Source organism: Sylvia atricapilla, chromosome 23, assembly GCF_009819655.1.
Source record: "Sylvia atricapilla isolate bSylAtr1 chromosome 23, bSylAtr1.pri, whole genome shotgun sequence".
In the NCBI taxonomy this organism is placed as follows: domain Eukaryota; kingdom Metazoa; phylum Chordata; class Aves; order Passeriformes; family Sylviidae; genus Sylvia; species Sylvia atricapilla.
This window is the reverse complement of record NC_089162.1, coordinates 6,615,178-6,629,102: the sequence shown is the minus strand read 5'-3', so window position 1 is coordinate 6,629,102 and position 13,925 is coordinate 6,615,178. Positions and strand designations below refer to the sequence as shown.

General features: G+C 55.5%; 1 protein-coding gene across 5 annotated transcripts in view; it reads right to left on the bottom strand.

Annotated features, from left to right (window-relative positions):
- The window catches only part of SIK3 (SIK family kinase 3), a 69,147-nt gene that overhangs the window by 5,509 nt on the left and 49,713 nt on the right, over positions 1–13,925 (bottom strand). The window contains exons 10-21 of one of the 5 annotated variants that reach the window (XM_066334724.1): positions 13,391–13,471; positions 13,172–13,281; positions 12,571–12,724; positions 11,751–11,906; positions 11,178–11,248; positions 8,123–8,266; positions 5,262–5,412; positions 4,371–4,496; positions 3,982–4,067; positions 3,193–3,302; positions 2,229–2,589; positions 1,308–1,993 (exon numbers count right to left, since the gene is read on the bottom strand). In XM_066334724.1, coding sequence (XP_066190821.1) covers positions 1,308–1,993; positions 2,229–2,589; positions 3,193–3,302; positions 3,982–4,067; positions 4,371–4,496; positions 5,262–5,412; positions 8,123–8,266; positions 11,178–11,248; positions 11,751–11,906; positions 12,571–12,724; positions 13,172–13,281; positions 13,391–13,471 — 2,236 coding nt within the window. Of the gene's footprint in view, positions 1–1,130; positions 1,994–2,228; positions 2,590–3,192; positions 3,303–3,981; positions 4,068–4,370; positions 4,497–5,261; positions 5,413–8,122; positions 8,267–11,177; positions 11,249–11,750; positions 11,907–12,570; positions 12,725–13,171; positions 13,282–13,390; positions 13,472–13,925 lie in introns of all 5 variants that reach the window. The other 4 variants (XM_066334720.1, XM_066334721.1, XM_066334722.1 and 1 more) reach the window with 4 other exon arrangements.

Here is a 13,925-nt window from a genome sequence, read left to right as displayed (position 1 = left end):
CCTGGGGCAATTCCCCCCACTCTGAGCACAGCAGGGAAGTGGAGCTCTGAGAGCAAACACATCGGAAATTCAGAATTTAGGAGGATTTCAGCCCAGCTCAGCCTTGTCCCTGCCCCCTGCCCACGCTCTGGGGGGTCAGGGCTTGGCAGCCCCACTCAGCCCTCCGAGCCAGCCTATTCCAGCCTGGTACTTTCCCAACAAACCCGTGCTGTGTCCCTGAACAAAGCTGGGCCTCCTGTGCCCTGGACACTGCTCCTCTGCAATAGGGCCCCGAGTGCCAAGGGCAAGCTGGTGGCTTCAGCCCAGAACCCCGAGTCCTGCAGGGAATACTGATCTCTCTGCTCAGCCTCTCCTCAAAGCCCTCTTAGCAAGGGGCTCAGAGGGTGTTTTTCCTGCAGAGGAGCCTGTAATTACAGCTCAGGCAGGAATTCTCTGACAGCCCAGTGCTGCCAGAGCAGCCACTGAGGAGCAAAGGCACAGCTGCTTCCAAGGAGCAGGAAAGGTCTTCAAACCCTAATGGCAAGTTGGAACTCACTCTCTCCAGAATCCACCCTTCCCAGTTCAAGCAGGACTAGAATCTTGCTGCTGCTGCTTCCCAAAGTGCCAGAGAGGCTGCAAGACCACTGGGAATCACAGGACACTGACCAACACTGTCACTGTGTGTGTTTGTGGGAGCTTTAGCAGTGCCTGGACTTGAGGGTCTGTGCTTAAGAGCAGGAAGAAATGGCTACACTGCTACAGCTGGGGTGTGCTGGCAGCTGAGCTGTTCCTACCCCGTGTTTACTGGGGCTGGGGAACATCACCACCAAGAATAAACCTGTGGCCATGGTGCAGCATCCCAGAAAAGATGGCAGCAAGCTGGGGCCCGTATTTACCTGCCTGGAGAAGTAGGTCAAATTCCCAAGGGAAGCAGCCCATCGGGCTCCTTCCTTATTCAACCCTGTTTATTACAGAGGCTGTGCCTGCAATTTACTCCAGGCCACAAAAGCCAGAAAGAATCTCGGAAATTCTGTGCTATGTGAAATATGTCAGGAAACCCTTGGTGTGCCGGGTGGGACCGTGTCCTGGGCAGGAAGGTGAGTGGCTGGCACAATGGACACCTGGCCTGCACGGGCAGCAGGGAGCCTTACCTCTGCTGGGCACCTTATTCCTGAATCCAGGCGTGGGCTGATGCCTGTACTGGTGTGTCCCCAGCTCCTGCGCGGGATTAGCAGTTCCTAGCAAAGATTCGGGGTCCCCGTGCCCTCCTGCGTTTACAAGCAGAGGGCTCTCGTGGCAACCTTTGGTCAATGTGTTTGAACTCTTACTGTCAGGAAAGCTGTCCCTGTTTCCCTCGCAGGCGCAGTCCTCCTCCATGCTCTCCGAGTGGAACAGGGCTGGCTGGTGTCCGTAGCCCTGCGGCGGTGGCACTGACGCAGGGACCTGCTGGATACATTCTTGCGCCCTGATTTTTAAGAGATGTTGGGGGCTGTTCTGGGGGTGGTACGTGTCAGCACTCTGATAAGGCAAAGACAACGACTGGCGCTCCGAGAGGTTCTGTCCCATGCTGGTGCCCATATTGCCAGCATCCCCTTGACTCATATGCCTGAACAACTCTTGGAAGTCTTGCTGCTGCTGCTGCTGCTGCTGCCGCCGTTTGATGAGCTGTGCAAATTCTGCCTGGGGCAGCCGCATGTCCGTGTGCCCCGTGAGCGAGTGCCGGGGGGAAAGCAGTCCCTGGAGGATGTGCGGTACCTGCTGGTGTCGGCTGTAGTCGGGAGGTGTCGGGGACAACAGTGCCTGCTGTAGTGCCGATGCCGTGTAGTGCTGCTGCTGCTGATGTGCGTTCGGAGGGAAACTGGGGTACTGGTCGAGCTGCGGGACCTTCAGAGCTTGCTGGGCTGCAGGGAACCCCACCCCTCCCGGCGGGCTGTAGTTGCTGGGGGAAACGCGGGGCTGCTCCGGGAACAGGTGGGGGTGTAAGTGCACCTGGTCGTAGTTGGCAGGGGGATACCTGTTCACGTCCGAGGACATGGAAAAGGACAAGTGACCGCACTGCTCGGTGGGAGCCAGAGCTGCTCCTGCACGGGACAGGCGTCCCCAGGCAGGTGGGACAGCAGCCCTGGCCTGGCTCACCATCCCTCCCCAGGGACAGGGAGGGAGCGAGCAGAGCACAGAGTGGCAAGGACACCACGGCTCCTGCTGGGGCTCCCGGCCCGTGCCGGGGGCAGGCAGCGAGGGGCTCTCACCTGTGCGACTCGGCGCTGTCGGCGCTGAGCTGCTTGGACAGCTGCCGGTGGCCGTAGCTGAGGGACGCCATCAGGTTGGCGCGGTGCTGCATCTGGATCTGGCTGGCGCTGGGGCTCAGGGACATCCCCCGTGCGTGGGACGCCAGGCCCTGCCCGCCCACCGAGGCCCCGGGCAGGAGGCTGCTGCCGACCATGTCCCCGGGCTCCTGCACTTGGATGGTGACCTGCTGGGGCTGCGACTGCTGCTGCTGCAGGGCCAGGCACGTCAGCCCCATGGCCGGGGGAGGGGAACAGTTACCCGACTGCGGGAACATCGTGGTGTGGGATGGCATCCCTTGGAACTGGGACTGGGAGGCAGCACCTACAAGGAACAAAGACCCTCAGCGTCCCTGCCAGCCCAAGGAGAAGCTCGGGAGCAACATCTGCCCCCTTCCCCAAAGTGCTGGACAGGGCCTGGATTAGCCTGGTTTAGTGAAAGGTGTCCCCCTGCAAGGGGCTGCAAAGGGATGATCTTTCAGGTCCCTTCCAACCCAAACCAGGCTATGATGCTGTGATTCATCCCGTGACTCTGGGCCAGGCTGGGAGCCCAGTACGTGTTCGTATGGGTGCTCTGTCATGCTGTGCCAGCGTGCAAAGGTCACAGCCAGAGCCCCTTGCACCAAAACAGAAACTCTGCGGAGCTGAGAGTGATTTGCATAAACCTGAGGATATCAGCCCTTCCTCCCCACCCCGGGAGTGATAAGTAAGGATCTTGTGACAAGGAACCTGACAGCACATTCCAGCTGGCAGCTTCTCGCGAGCTCTCCATAACACCAGCCCTTGCTGCCAGATGGAGAATCTTCTACATCATCAGCAAACTGTGCAGGGCCTGGGCTGGGGGGATCGGAGCCCTGGCAAACCCCACTCTGCTTCCTCGGGGTTTGATGGGATCACACGGCCCTGCCCAGCTCCCAGAACTGCTTACCATGGGGCTGGAGCACGCTGCTGCTCACAGGGGGTGGGCTGCTGTTGGGTTGCCTGAAGAGATGATTGTTGGGGTGGTTCGGGGGTGGGCTGGATGGCTGGATCCGTAACCTACGCAGGGAAACAAGCACCTTCTCACCATGCCTGCTCCTTGTCAAGATGCTGTCTCAACTGTGAGAACTGATGCCAAACGCTGCGGGTCTCGTTGAAAATAAACACCATAAAGCCCTTGCTGGGGATCCCAAGGTCTCTGCAGCTTGGCTTCTCTTCTGAGAGCCACCTCACTTGTCCAAGTCACGCAGGGAGCGAGCATGACCTGGTGGCTACCACAGAAACCTGGGGACAAGGACACTGCAGGCTCACCTCCTGACTCACTGCACCTGATGAGACACCCTGTTCTCATTTCCCGTAACTCAGCCTGCCTCACCTACAAGTCAGGGTGCTGAGGGCAAGGAGGCTGAGCTCACCAAGGGCCTGGGAAGGTGTGAGACACCCAAAGAAGCATGAGAGAGCCTGGCTGCTGAAGTGGCAGCTTCAAGCCACTCAAAAGACAGGACTGTCAATCCTCTACTCAAAGCAAAACCTGTGCCTTTGAATCAGATTTCTCTGATTCTAAAGTCCCTCAGACAAAATCCAGCTCAAAGGACCAGGGACATTCACCTGGGAACTGGCTGTGTCATTCTGACTCCATAAACCTCCAACTCAGCCTGGCCTCTCCCTGAGTGTGTCAGCTCATCCCTGGGCTTCAGGAAGAGTAAAACCCAGAGCTGTCCTAAAGCCATTTCTTTACCTCTGGAGCTGGTGAGTGAGCAGAGCTGGCTGGTTTTCACATGGAGCTTGCAAGGGTGGAGATGGCTGGGGAGGCCGGATACAGTCCTGAACCAAGCACCACAAGAAAACAAGAAGTGTTTGCAGTCAATGTCTCAGTCAGTAAATTTAGAAACGCTGCTGGGTGAAGCAGGACATATCCAGATTCACCGAGCGTCAGTGCCTGACTGCAGCCCTGGCTGCCACAGCTACCACAGCAGCTGTGCAAACATCTCTGCTGAACCCTTCAGCCTTCCCACTACAGCACACTCCCCTCCCTCAATCCCCCCGGGACCTGCTCACGAGCTGCGTCTGCAGCAACACAAGAAAACAGAGCTCAGCCTTCAGCAGCTCTGGCTGGGGCTGCACTACCTGAATCTGCTGATGAAGAATCTGATGGTGCTGCTCCTGCTGGTACAACATGTGCTGCTGCTGCGTCTTCTCCAGCGTCCTCTCGTCCATGTGCCCACCGTACATCTTCTGCAGCTGCTCACACTCCTGCAAGGAATCCAGCACGTCCCAAAAATGACCTTCTGGCGCACAGCACCCTGCTGTGTGTGGAATGCTGTGCCCTGCAGCCCACCCCTCTGAGATAAAGCTGGCAAAAAAAAGCCTAACCCATTCCCTCTGACAGAATCGGGTATGCAGTGACAGGGCAAAAAGCCAGGAAAGCCATGGCTGCACGTGACACGGAGCTGGCACTGCTGTGTTCCCCTAATGCAGGCAGCAAGCTCTGGGAACAACACGGCAAGGTGAGGAGAGCATCCCGTTTGTGCCGTGCTGCAAGGGGAAAGGCCTGTCCTGGGGCCAAATCCTGCTCCAGCCACTGGCAAGCCGTGCCTGGCTGCACAGGGAGTATCCCACAATACACTCCAAACCCTGGTGCTAGGAGCTGCCCTTTCCCGGGACACCCTGGAACAGCCCCAAAACTGCTGCCAGAGGAAATGTGGGAGAGCAGGAGCTGCAGTCTGACAGGGGCAGGCAGGACACTGCTGGGTGGGCACAGCATGATGGTTCTCCCCAGAAAAGAGGGGGCAGGAATCCCCCAGGTGCCCAGCTGCAGGTGAACAGCTCATACATCCAGAGGGCACTCAGGGTCTGCTGCAGCCACCCAGGGCAGGATGAAACCCACAGCTGCAAAGTCCCCACTGTGTCCCTCAGCCTTTCGTGTCAAGATTCTTCTTTCGCTTCCTGAAGCAGCAAGACTGAGGCAATAAGAATTCCTTGTGCAGGCCGTTGTGAGGCCCCCCAGCCCTCCCTCACCTGCTGAAGCTGTTTGATGCTGCTGTTGTTGCCCATCTTCTCCAGGTGGGCTTTGAAAGCCTGGATGCTGGCAGCCCCGTCGGAGAAGCGCCGGACCGGGGAGAAGCGCTCGGTGGGGAGGTGCAGAGTGTTGGAGTCCTTGTAAATGGAACTGAACACAGGGGGAAGGGAGGGGGTCAGTGAGGTGACACCAGCCAGGACACAAACTCCAGTACAGACACTTCATCTCCACCAGCCTCCCAGCCTGAATGCTCCACACCGGGCAAGCGGAATGGGCACGTCTGAACCAAGCTGTGCCCAAGGCACCCACAAGCACTTCCCCTTCACAGTGAGGTTTCTTTGCCATCAGAGGGAGCCAGATTTTTTTTCAGGAACTGTTCTCTCCCAAACCTGGAGCTCCCCATTATCGATGAGCTGCCATTAGGTGCCACCTGTGTTATCAGGAGTAGAGATAACCTGGCACACACTCATCACAATGTGCCTCACAACAAACAGCCAGGGCTCTCTGCCTGCCCTCGCAGCTTCCAGGCAACTGCTCCCTGTGGAACCCAACTTCTGGGCAAATCACAGAATCACAGAATGGTTTGGGCTGGGAGGGACACCTTCCCCTATCCCAGGCTGCTCCAAGCCCTGTCCAACCTGGCCTTGGACACTTCCAGGGATGGGGCAGCCACAGCTGCTCTGGGCACCCTGTGCCAGGGCCTGCCCACCCTCACAGGGAGGATTTTCTCCTATCAGTAAAGGATTTCTTTTGTAAAGATTCTGCAAACGCCATCTCTGGAGCCCAGCAAGCAACACTTAACGCACAGGCTCCAGCAGTAGCCTTTGTCTGTGAGAAGGTCACGGAGATGTGGCCTTTACAGCACCTCTGACACCAAACCCAGCAAGAGTCCACCTGGCTGCAGCTGGAGTGGTCCTGAGCTCCAGGAGAGGTCACTCTGAGGGCCTGTTCCAGGCTCCCCTTGTCACAAGGTGACTGATGCTGGACCACTTCCAGCAGGCTGGGTTCTCTTTTGTCACTGTCTCTGCCTTAGGAGGACATAGTTCAGTTTCCTTCCAAGGAAAGAGCTGTGCTCCTGCCTTTTGAAGCCATCCCATCCATTATCCTGATCCATTTGTTCTCCTGTTGCATTGATGGAAAGCAGAAGCTACAGATAAAATCATGCTGAGTTTTTGAAACCCGTGTGGGCAAGGCAGAACAGCTGTACTTCCCTGTGCAGCCATACTTCAATTCTGCTTTCAGAGATTTAATGTGACAAAACCAGGGGCTACATAGGAAGGTACATAAGGTGGCTTAAAATAGGTTAAGGGCTAAAATAAAACCCACCTGCCATTCAATAATGTGCTTTATTTACACAACAACTGCTAATTTCTGTGCCAGGTATGTCATGAGCTCACTATGGAACACTGTGTTTAGACCACGGTCAGATGAAATTTCCATGATTTCACAGGAGAAAACACAGAACAGGCTCACAGCACATTACAACACCAGGAGTGGAACGAGCAGATACCACCCTGCTCATGATGCAACAGCTTCAGGGCTCCAGAGCCAAGAGACAGAGGTGACACCAACGTTATTTACAGGGTAAGTGTGTTTAAAGTCTTGCAAAAGTTCCGTTCCTGCTGTGCGTGAGGGACTTAGCTTACCTTTAGGATTTGCAGCAATCCTGAAAGCAGGACACAGCACATTCTGCTTGTTTTGCAAGCTGCACTCCTCTTCCTATCAAGCTGTGCCCCTAGCAATGCTTCCCCTCCTGCTCTTCCCATCCCCCAGGCACCTCTGAGGGAGTAACTTGAGGGCAGAGAGGTGCTTATCTTGGTTTTTCCGGAGCTCCAGCGTGGCACTAGCACTGTCTCAGTCTGCTCAGAGTTCACCTGTCCCTGCTGATTACATCAGTGCTCAGCTCAGCAGGTCTCTGGCTACAATAAAAAGGGTTTTGTCAAGCCTGCCAGTGTGAGCTGCCGGAGGGGCTGAACACCAGCACCAGCCTGGCCTGGCAGCCACTGCTTCCCCAAGAGGCAGCAAACTGCAGTGTGCAGCTGGTTTGCTCCTACCACTGAGGGGTCAGAGCACTTTAAAGCATTTTTAGGAGGTCTTTTTTTTTTTTTTTTTTTTTTTTTTTTTTATTATTATTATTATTAAGAGGAATTTAAGCTCCCTCTGCAGCATTAGCATCTCTGGTTGGTTGACTGCTGTGACAAGAATTCTGTCACATTAACACCTCTCCATCAGGACCTCCCTCCCATACATCCTGAGCGTGTTTAGATCCAATCCAAAGGTTTGATCTAATCGCCTCTTTTCCAGTCTTTGTGATTGTTTTTTTCCTTCCCCTCCCAGCTTCCTTTTCTCACATCATTCCCATCGAGGGTTCAGGTGAGTAATGAAATTACTCTCGAAGAGCTTTGCAAAGAGACTTTGCAGTCAGAACACACAACTCTGGTGCAGAACAGTGAGGGTTTTAAGCTCTGCTGTGGATGACTCTTGGTGCAATCTTTTGCCTGCATCTGCCTCCAAAAAATGTTCTGTAGCAAATCTGCTACCTTGATGCCTACCATTACACAGGGAAAAGCTTTCCTCTAAAAAAAATATAGCTTATTCCCAATATTTCTGTGATGGCTGCCATTCCGGCAAATCATCTCCAGCCACAAAAGTGGGACCGGAGGGAAGAGCCAGCTGATTCCTGCTGCTCCGTGCAGGCAGGGGGTCAGACACCCTCTGCTCTGTGGGTCTGCTCTTTGTCCCTGCTGCTCCTCCTCCTCCTCCTCACCCCTCCCTGCAGCGGGGTGTCCTCAGTGCTCCATTCCAGGGCCACCTGGGCAGTTTTCCTGGCGCCCGCTGCCCGGCCGGTGCCGTTACTCACCGGTGCTGGTCGGGTCCCAGGTGTGGAGCCCAAGCCCGGGGTCGGAAGGACTGCTGTCCTAGCTGCCTCTGCAAGTCTGGAGGGATTTCAGCTGTAGGGTTGGTCATGGCCAGAGTGTGCCTTTTTGACCTATTTGCCAAGTATCTGCAACAAGCAGGAGCACATTTTATAAGAGACTGATGGGAGTACTCCGAAAACAGGGAGCGTTAGACAACCCGGAGCAAACGGGGAGGAAGAAGCTCGTGCAGTGCTCAGAACACAGCACGGACACGCTGCCCGTGCCTGTCACAGCACTGCCTCCCCAGTGCTGTGGGGACAAGTGCAGTTTCAGCTGCTGGTGCTCCACTGCCAGCTCGGAAGGAAAGAGGAGCTGTTTGCTCTTCCCAGCAGGAAAGCCACGTTTCACCTCAAGGGGAACGCTGGTATGTCCCTTTGGGAATACCCACCTGTCCCCAGCGTGGGATCACTGCACTGGAGCAGCTCTGGCCCTGTGTGCCAGCCCGGGGAAGAGCTCAGAGATAACCCAGCGGGAGCCAGGCACAGAGCAGAGCTGCTGCTCCTGCCACGGAGCCCTGGCTCCTCACACCGAGCCCAGGACAGCCCGGGACAGCCCGGGACACCTTGTCCCAGCAGGGGAAGGCTGCCCGAGGAGCAGGAGGAAAGGCTGGGCTGAGGCTGGGCTGTGCCAGCCCGGTCCGAGTGCGCCATCTAGTCCCTGCTCCGCTCCGGGAAAGTGCGGAATGTCTCGGGATGTGCAATGGGAGCCCGAGCAGCAAGAGGGTCCCTCCCTCTGGAGCACCAAGGCTGGGCTGGCCTCTCACACCAGAGCTGAGAGGCTTAAACAAAAGCCCACTCTGCACTGGAAAAGAGCTGCAGGTCTCCTGCAAACCCCCAAAGAGGGGAAGGGGGAACTCGGAGCCTGTGCTCCAGCAAGGACGTGAGGAAGGGCCAGGCAGTGCTGAGAGCTGTTCCCGGCACAGCCCAGGGCAGAGAGGGGCTGAACCCCCGCCCAGGGCTGGCACTGCCCCAGGCTCAGCCTGCCCAAGGCCGATGGCATGGACTCAACCCTCTGTGGAGCAGAGCGAGGCAGCTCTGGTAACCAGGGCAAGCACCACTCGGCCACTGACACCTGCACGTCCTCACCTTTGCTCTTTCCCCCGCAGCTGCCCCTGGGAAGCAGAAAGAGCAGCAAGCAGTACAGACTTGCTCACACCCAGCCCCTCTCTGCCGCTGAAGCCACTTAAGCAGAAGAAGCAGGTTAACAGTGCCGTGGTGCCCCGCCAAAGCCCGTGCCATTAGCTGTTTAAGAATCATTTGATGCAGACAGGGAAAGGTTCCCAAAGAGCTTTACTGTTGTGGTTTGCTAAGATCATTTTATTTCAGCCCTCCAGGGAACAATCCAATCACGAGCTCTAACAGCGTTTCGGGTGGAAGAAAGTTTCCCAAAGCTCAAAGGAGATGTGACTGTTCCCTGGAACAGAGAGAAGACTGTGCTCTGCTTTCAAGGTCAGATTAAGGAGGGCAAAAGCCGCTCACTGGTGGCTGCAAACAGAGTATTTGGGGCAGTGTTCTGAGAAGCTAAATATTTGCATCTGTCCCTGATGTTAATGCTATTTACCCTTCTCCTCTGATGACTACTGACATGTTGCAACACAAGGGGTGGAGAACAAGTTAACACACAACCTGGATGGTGCTTTTTCAAGGCCATCTGGTGGAAGAAGAACATGTGCTGTGAAAGAACTAACGGCAGCACTGTCGAGAGCAGTGAAGTGACCTCTGAGTCCAAGGAGACTGGGTATTCAGTGGGATCTGAACATTTCAGTGCCTTGCAAAACACTGCACAAGGGTTTCAAAATGTTCCCAGCTGAGCTAATGCTTTAAAGGCTCAACTGAAACCTTCAGGTTTAGAGTAGTGAAAAATCTGCCCAGGTAAGATGTCCAGGCATCCCCTTGCCAAGGATGAGATTTATCGTGTTTGCACTGCCAGAAAGATCACCTGCTGTTTGAGGTGCTGTCAGAGCACATTACTGGCCCTACATTAAAACTGTTAATGGCTGTTGAAGCTATTACTGAGGTTACAAATATACTTTCTAGGCTGAGGTAGGCAAAAGGAGTCTCAGTGCACAGTCTGTCGCTGCTCACACCCACTGTTCCTTGGGAGCACTGAGAGGAGCACAGCTGGCCAAGGCTCTGGAGCACGACCTGCACCCACCCCAGTCTGCAACAACCCCCAGTCTGAACCCCTGTGAGCCCCTGGGGAGCCACTCCCTTACCCAGGTGATGACCTGTACAAAGGGGGGATCCAGAAAGCTCTTCCAGTTTGAGGTAAGAAGCAGGAGCACCCACCACACGTAGTGCCCAGCTGGTTAGCAGAGAAGAAACTATGCAAAAGCTCCTAAGAAAATGTTAGCAAGGCCATGGTTAGTGTGTTCATGGACTGAGAAACTATAAGCACATTCTACCCACTTCCTACAACGTGTTTAGAGCAGACACAGAGAACAGAAGTTCCCAGCCTGGGAGCTAATAATGCTCTCCTTATTGGAGCAGACTATTTTAGGGCCTGATGCTAAAATTAGCAGCTAGAGGTACCCGTAATTCCAGCAAGCTCACTTTGTTTGAGGCATCAGAGTTGGATGTTTACTGCATGTCTTGATACAAAAGCTGCTGCACTGGCACCCAAGGCCACAGAGGAGATCCTCCCACCTCCAGCACCCAGCAGGGAGGGGAACCCCTCAGCACTCACTTGGCAGGTTAGTGTGGATTGCATGCTGGTGCACACTAAGCAAAGGAATTTAGCAGTTCCAAGAGTTTCTGGAGAACCTACTGCTCAATCAGCTACCCATTTCAGGGGAATCCAGCTCTGCAAGCACCCAGTAGTGCCAGAGGAGTAACTGCCTACAGTAATCAACACCCACAGGAACAGAAGTGCTGAGCCTTTGCTGTAAAATCAACAGTGGTGCCCTGATGAGGTGGCTGTGTTTGAAGCAGCTCTGGAACAGCCCAAGGTGAGCCTCGTGGAGGTAGGAAGGGCAAATGTTAACAGAGTGGGAGTTACCTCTGCACAGCTTCCTGATCTGGCTCCCCATCGGAGCTCTCCTCGTCCACAGGGGTGACAGCTGGGACAGCCTGCAGACAGAGAGAGGCCACAGCTCAGGAGGCCACCCAGCACAGTCCCCTTCCCGCAGGGGACACCTGATCTTCCCAAACAAGCCTCCACAGGGCTGTGCGTTGGCTCCTCTGCAGCACCAAGGAAACCTGGCCAAGAACCCCTTCCAACATTCCTTCCCCAGTCCAAGTGCCTGGGCAGGGCTGCTGCTGCTTGGAGATTCATTGATACAGATGCACCCAGGGAGCGAGAACACTCCTGAATGCCCGGGACGGACATTGGAGCTTTCCCATGGGATCAGCAAAGGACAAGAGCACCCATTAAAAAGCGCACAATTCCAGAGAGGAACACCCAATCCCACCCCCAGGAGGGCACAGCAAACCCTGCAGGGGCGAGCAGGGGCAGCTCTGGCAGCGAACGGGCACATCCCCGCAGCACTGTGCCCGCTCTGACCCGGGCACAGCCACCTCTGCCTGCGGGAGGGGAGATTTTTGAGCGCTCTGCCTCCCCTGTGCTACTCACTGGCGTCATGGTGACGAGCGGCGAGGGGCCCCGGGGCCGCTTGAGCAGCTGCTGGGCGTGCAGCTGGATGTTGGCCCCGCCGTCGGACGCCCGCCGGCCCAGAGGGCCCATCCCGTTCAGCAGCTGCAGCGTGGGGGGCTGCAGCAGGGACTGCTCCTGCAACACACACACACAGCACTGTCACCCACCCCAGCCAGAGCCTGGGACACGCTCCAGGAGGAGACAAGCCCTCCGGGGACAGGGATGTCACCGGCGTCTTGGGTGATGTGAGGCAGGGGAAGGGACAGGCAGTCAGTGGATGAGCAGGGTTTAACTCTGCAGGCTGCTTTGGCTGCCAGGCAGGCTGCAACCTGCAGCTCAAAGCCAGGCAGCACAGTCCTAATTCTCCCCAGCCCATTTATTAATTTCATATTGCACTGCTCTTTCATTCTTCAGCTTCTTCACGGAATCACAAAATGGTTTGGGTTGGAAAGGACCTTAAAGGTCATCTCATTCCAACCCCCTGCCATGGGCAGGGACACCCTCCACTGTCCCAGGTTGCTCAGAGCTCCATCCAGCCTGGCCTTGGACACCTCCAGGGGTGGGCTATCTGCAGCCTTTCTGGTCAACCCGTTCCAGTGCTTCACCAGTCTCACAGTAAAGAATATTTCCCCAATATTTGAGCTAAACCTACTTTAGAGAACCAACTGGAATCATACATAAAGAGTAATTCTTGAGGCCTATGCAGTCCAAGGAGTGACAAACAGAGGGAGCAAGTGCGAGCACAAACACCCCTCCCACCTGGCAGGGCCCAGGGCACAGCAGGGATCATGGGCAGTACCTTGTACTCCAGCTGCCCCGTGGGCTGCAGGTTCTGCCTGGGCAGCACATTGTGCATGAAGTTCACATTCGGGGTCACCTGCAGGAAGGGAGCCTGAGGAGTGACACGGGGGAAGCCAGGCAGGAGCTTCTGCAGGTCTTCCATGACTTCCGTCCTGTACAGTCACATTTGGAGAGGGGAATCAGCCATGATGTGAGGAAACCCCCACAGACTAGTACACTCAGCTTCCCTTGATAAAAAGCTTCTTACTGCCCTGGAAAATGCTCACACAGTGCAGCCAGGCCACTCTTTGGTTTTATTTGAACCTTTTTTCCCTTCTACGTTGAGATTTGCTAGAATTAGCTCTTAGCATTAACCTCAGTGGCTTTTATCACAAAACCTTCACCTTGGACATGAGAGCAGGACAGCTCAGGTGAGACACTTGCCTTGACCAGGAGCACAGCTCACCCAGAGCTGTCAGAAAGAGCAGGAGGAAAGTACCTCATCCCCACCTCAAACACTGACCAAGCTGTGCAGGGACACTGGGACCTTTAAAGGGACACCCAGAAGGACCAAAGCCACATGCTGGGAGTGGATGTCCAGGGCAGAGTGCAGTACTCACCGTGGGTCTGCTACTCCCACTGTGTGCCTCCTCATGGAGAGGTAGCGGACCAGAGCCTCGGGTGATGGTTCCTCCCCTTCATCACTGTCCAAGTTCATTGTTCCATCAGTCTGGGCAGGACAAACATTGGAGATGTTGAAATGCAACGTGAGGATCAAAGGAAAGGCTTCAATGTGAGCCGAGAAAAGAGCTTGCAGGGGTCATGGGGATGTGTCTCACCTCCACAATTTGATTCTCAGGGTTGATGAGCTGGACTTGCGGCACGTTGATGTTCATGGTGTTGCCAGTCTGTTCTGTCTGCTGAGTGGAGATAGCAGGATCAGAAGACACAAACACAGCATTGCTTTACAAACACTGATGGATTAACACCAGCCCTAAGCACCTGCAGCAGGGAGGTGACCCTGGAGCCAGTGAAGAGCTTTTTATTCTCAAGAGGTTGCCTCTACCCCCCTTCCTTCTGTTCAGGCAGGGTCAGCATCTCTTCTGCTTCCCTCGGGACCTGGCCTCTCCCAAAGCAAGTGCTCATTGCTCCAACAGCAGCACAAGGTGGGGAAGAAGCATCACAGAGCCGCCCTAGGCTGGGAACTCCAGCTCCCAACAACTCCCTCAGTTCCTTCCCCTGTGTCACTAAGCGAGCAGGAGACTGTCTGAAGGATGTTCAGCCAATGCACAAACTGCTCCCAGCCCCAGGATTCGGGCACCCCAAGCACACACCAAATTCTCAGGCGAGGAACGTTCTGACACCGCAGCCAGG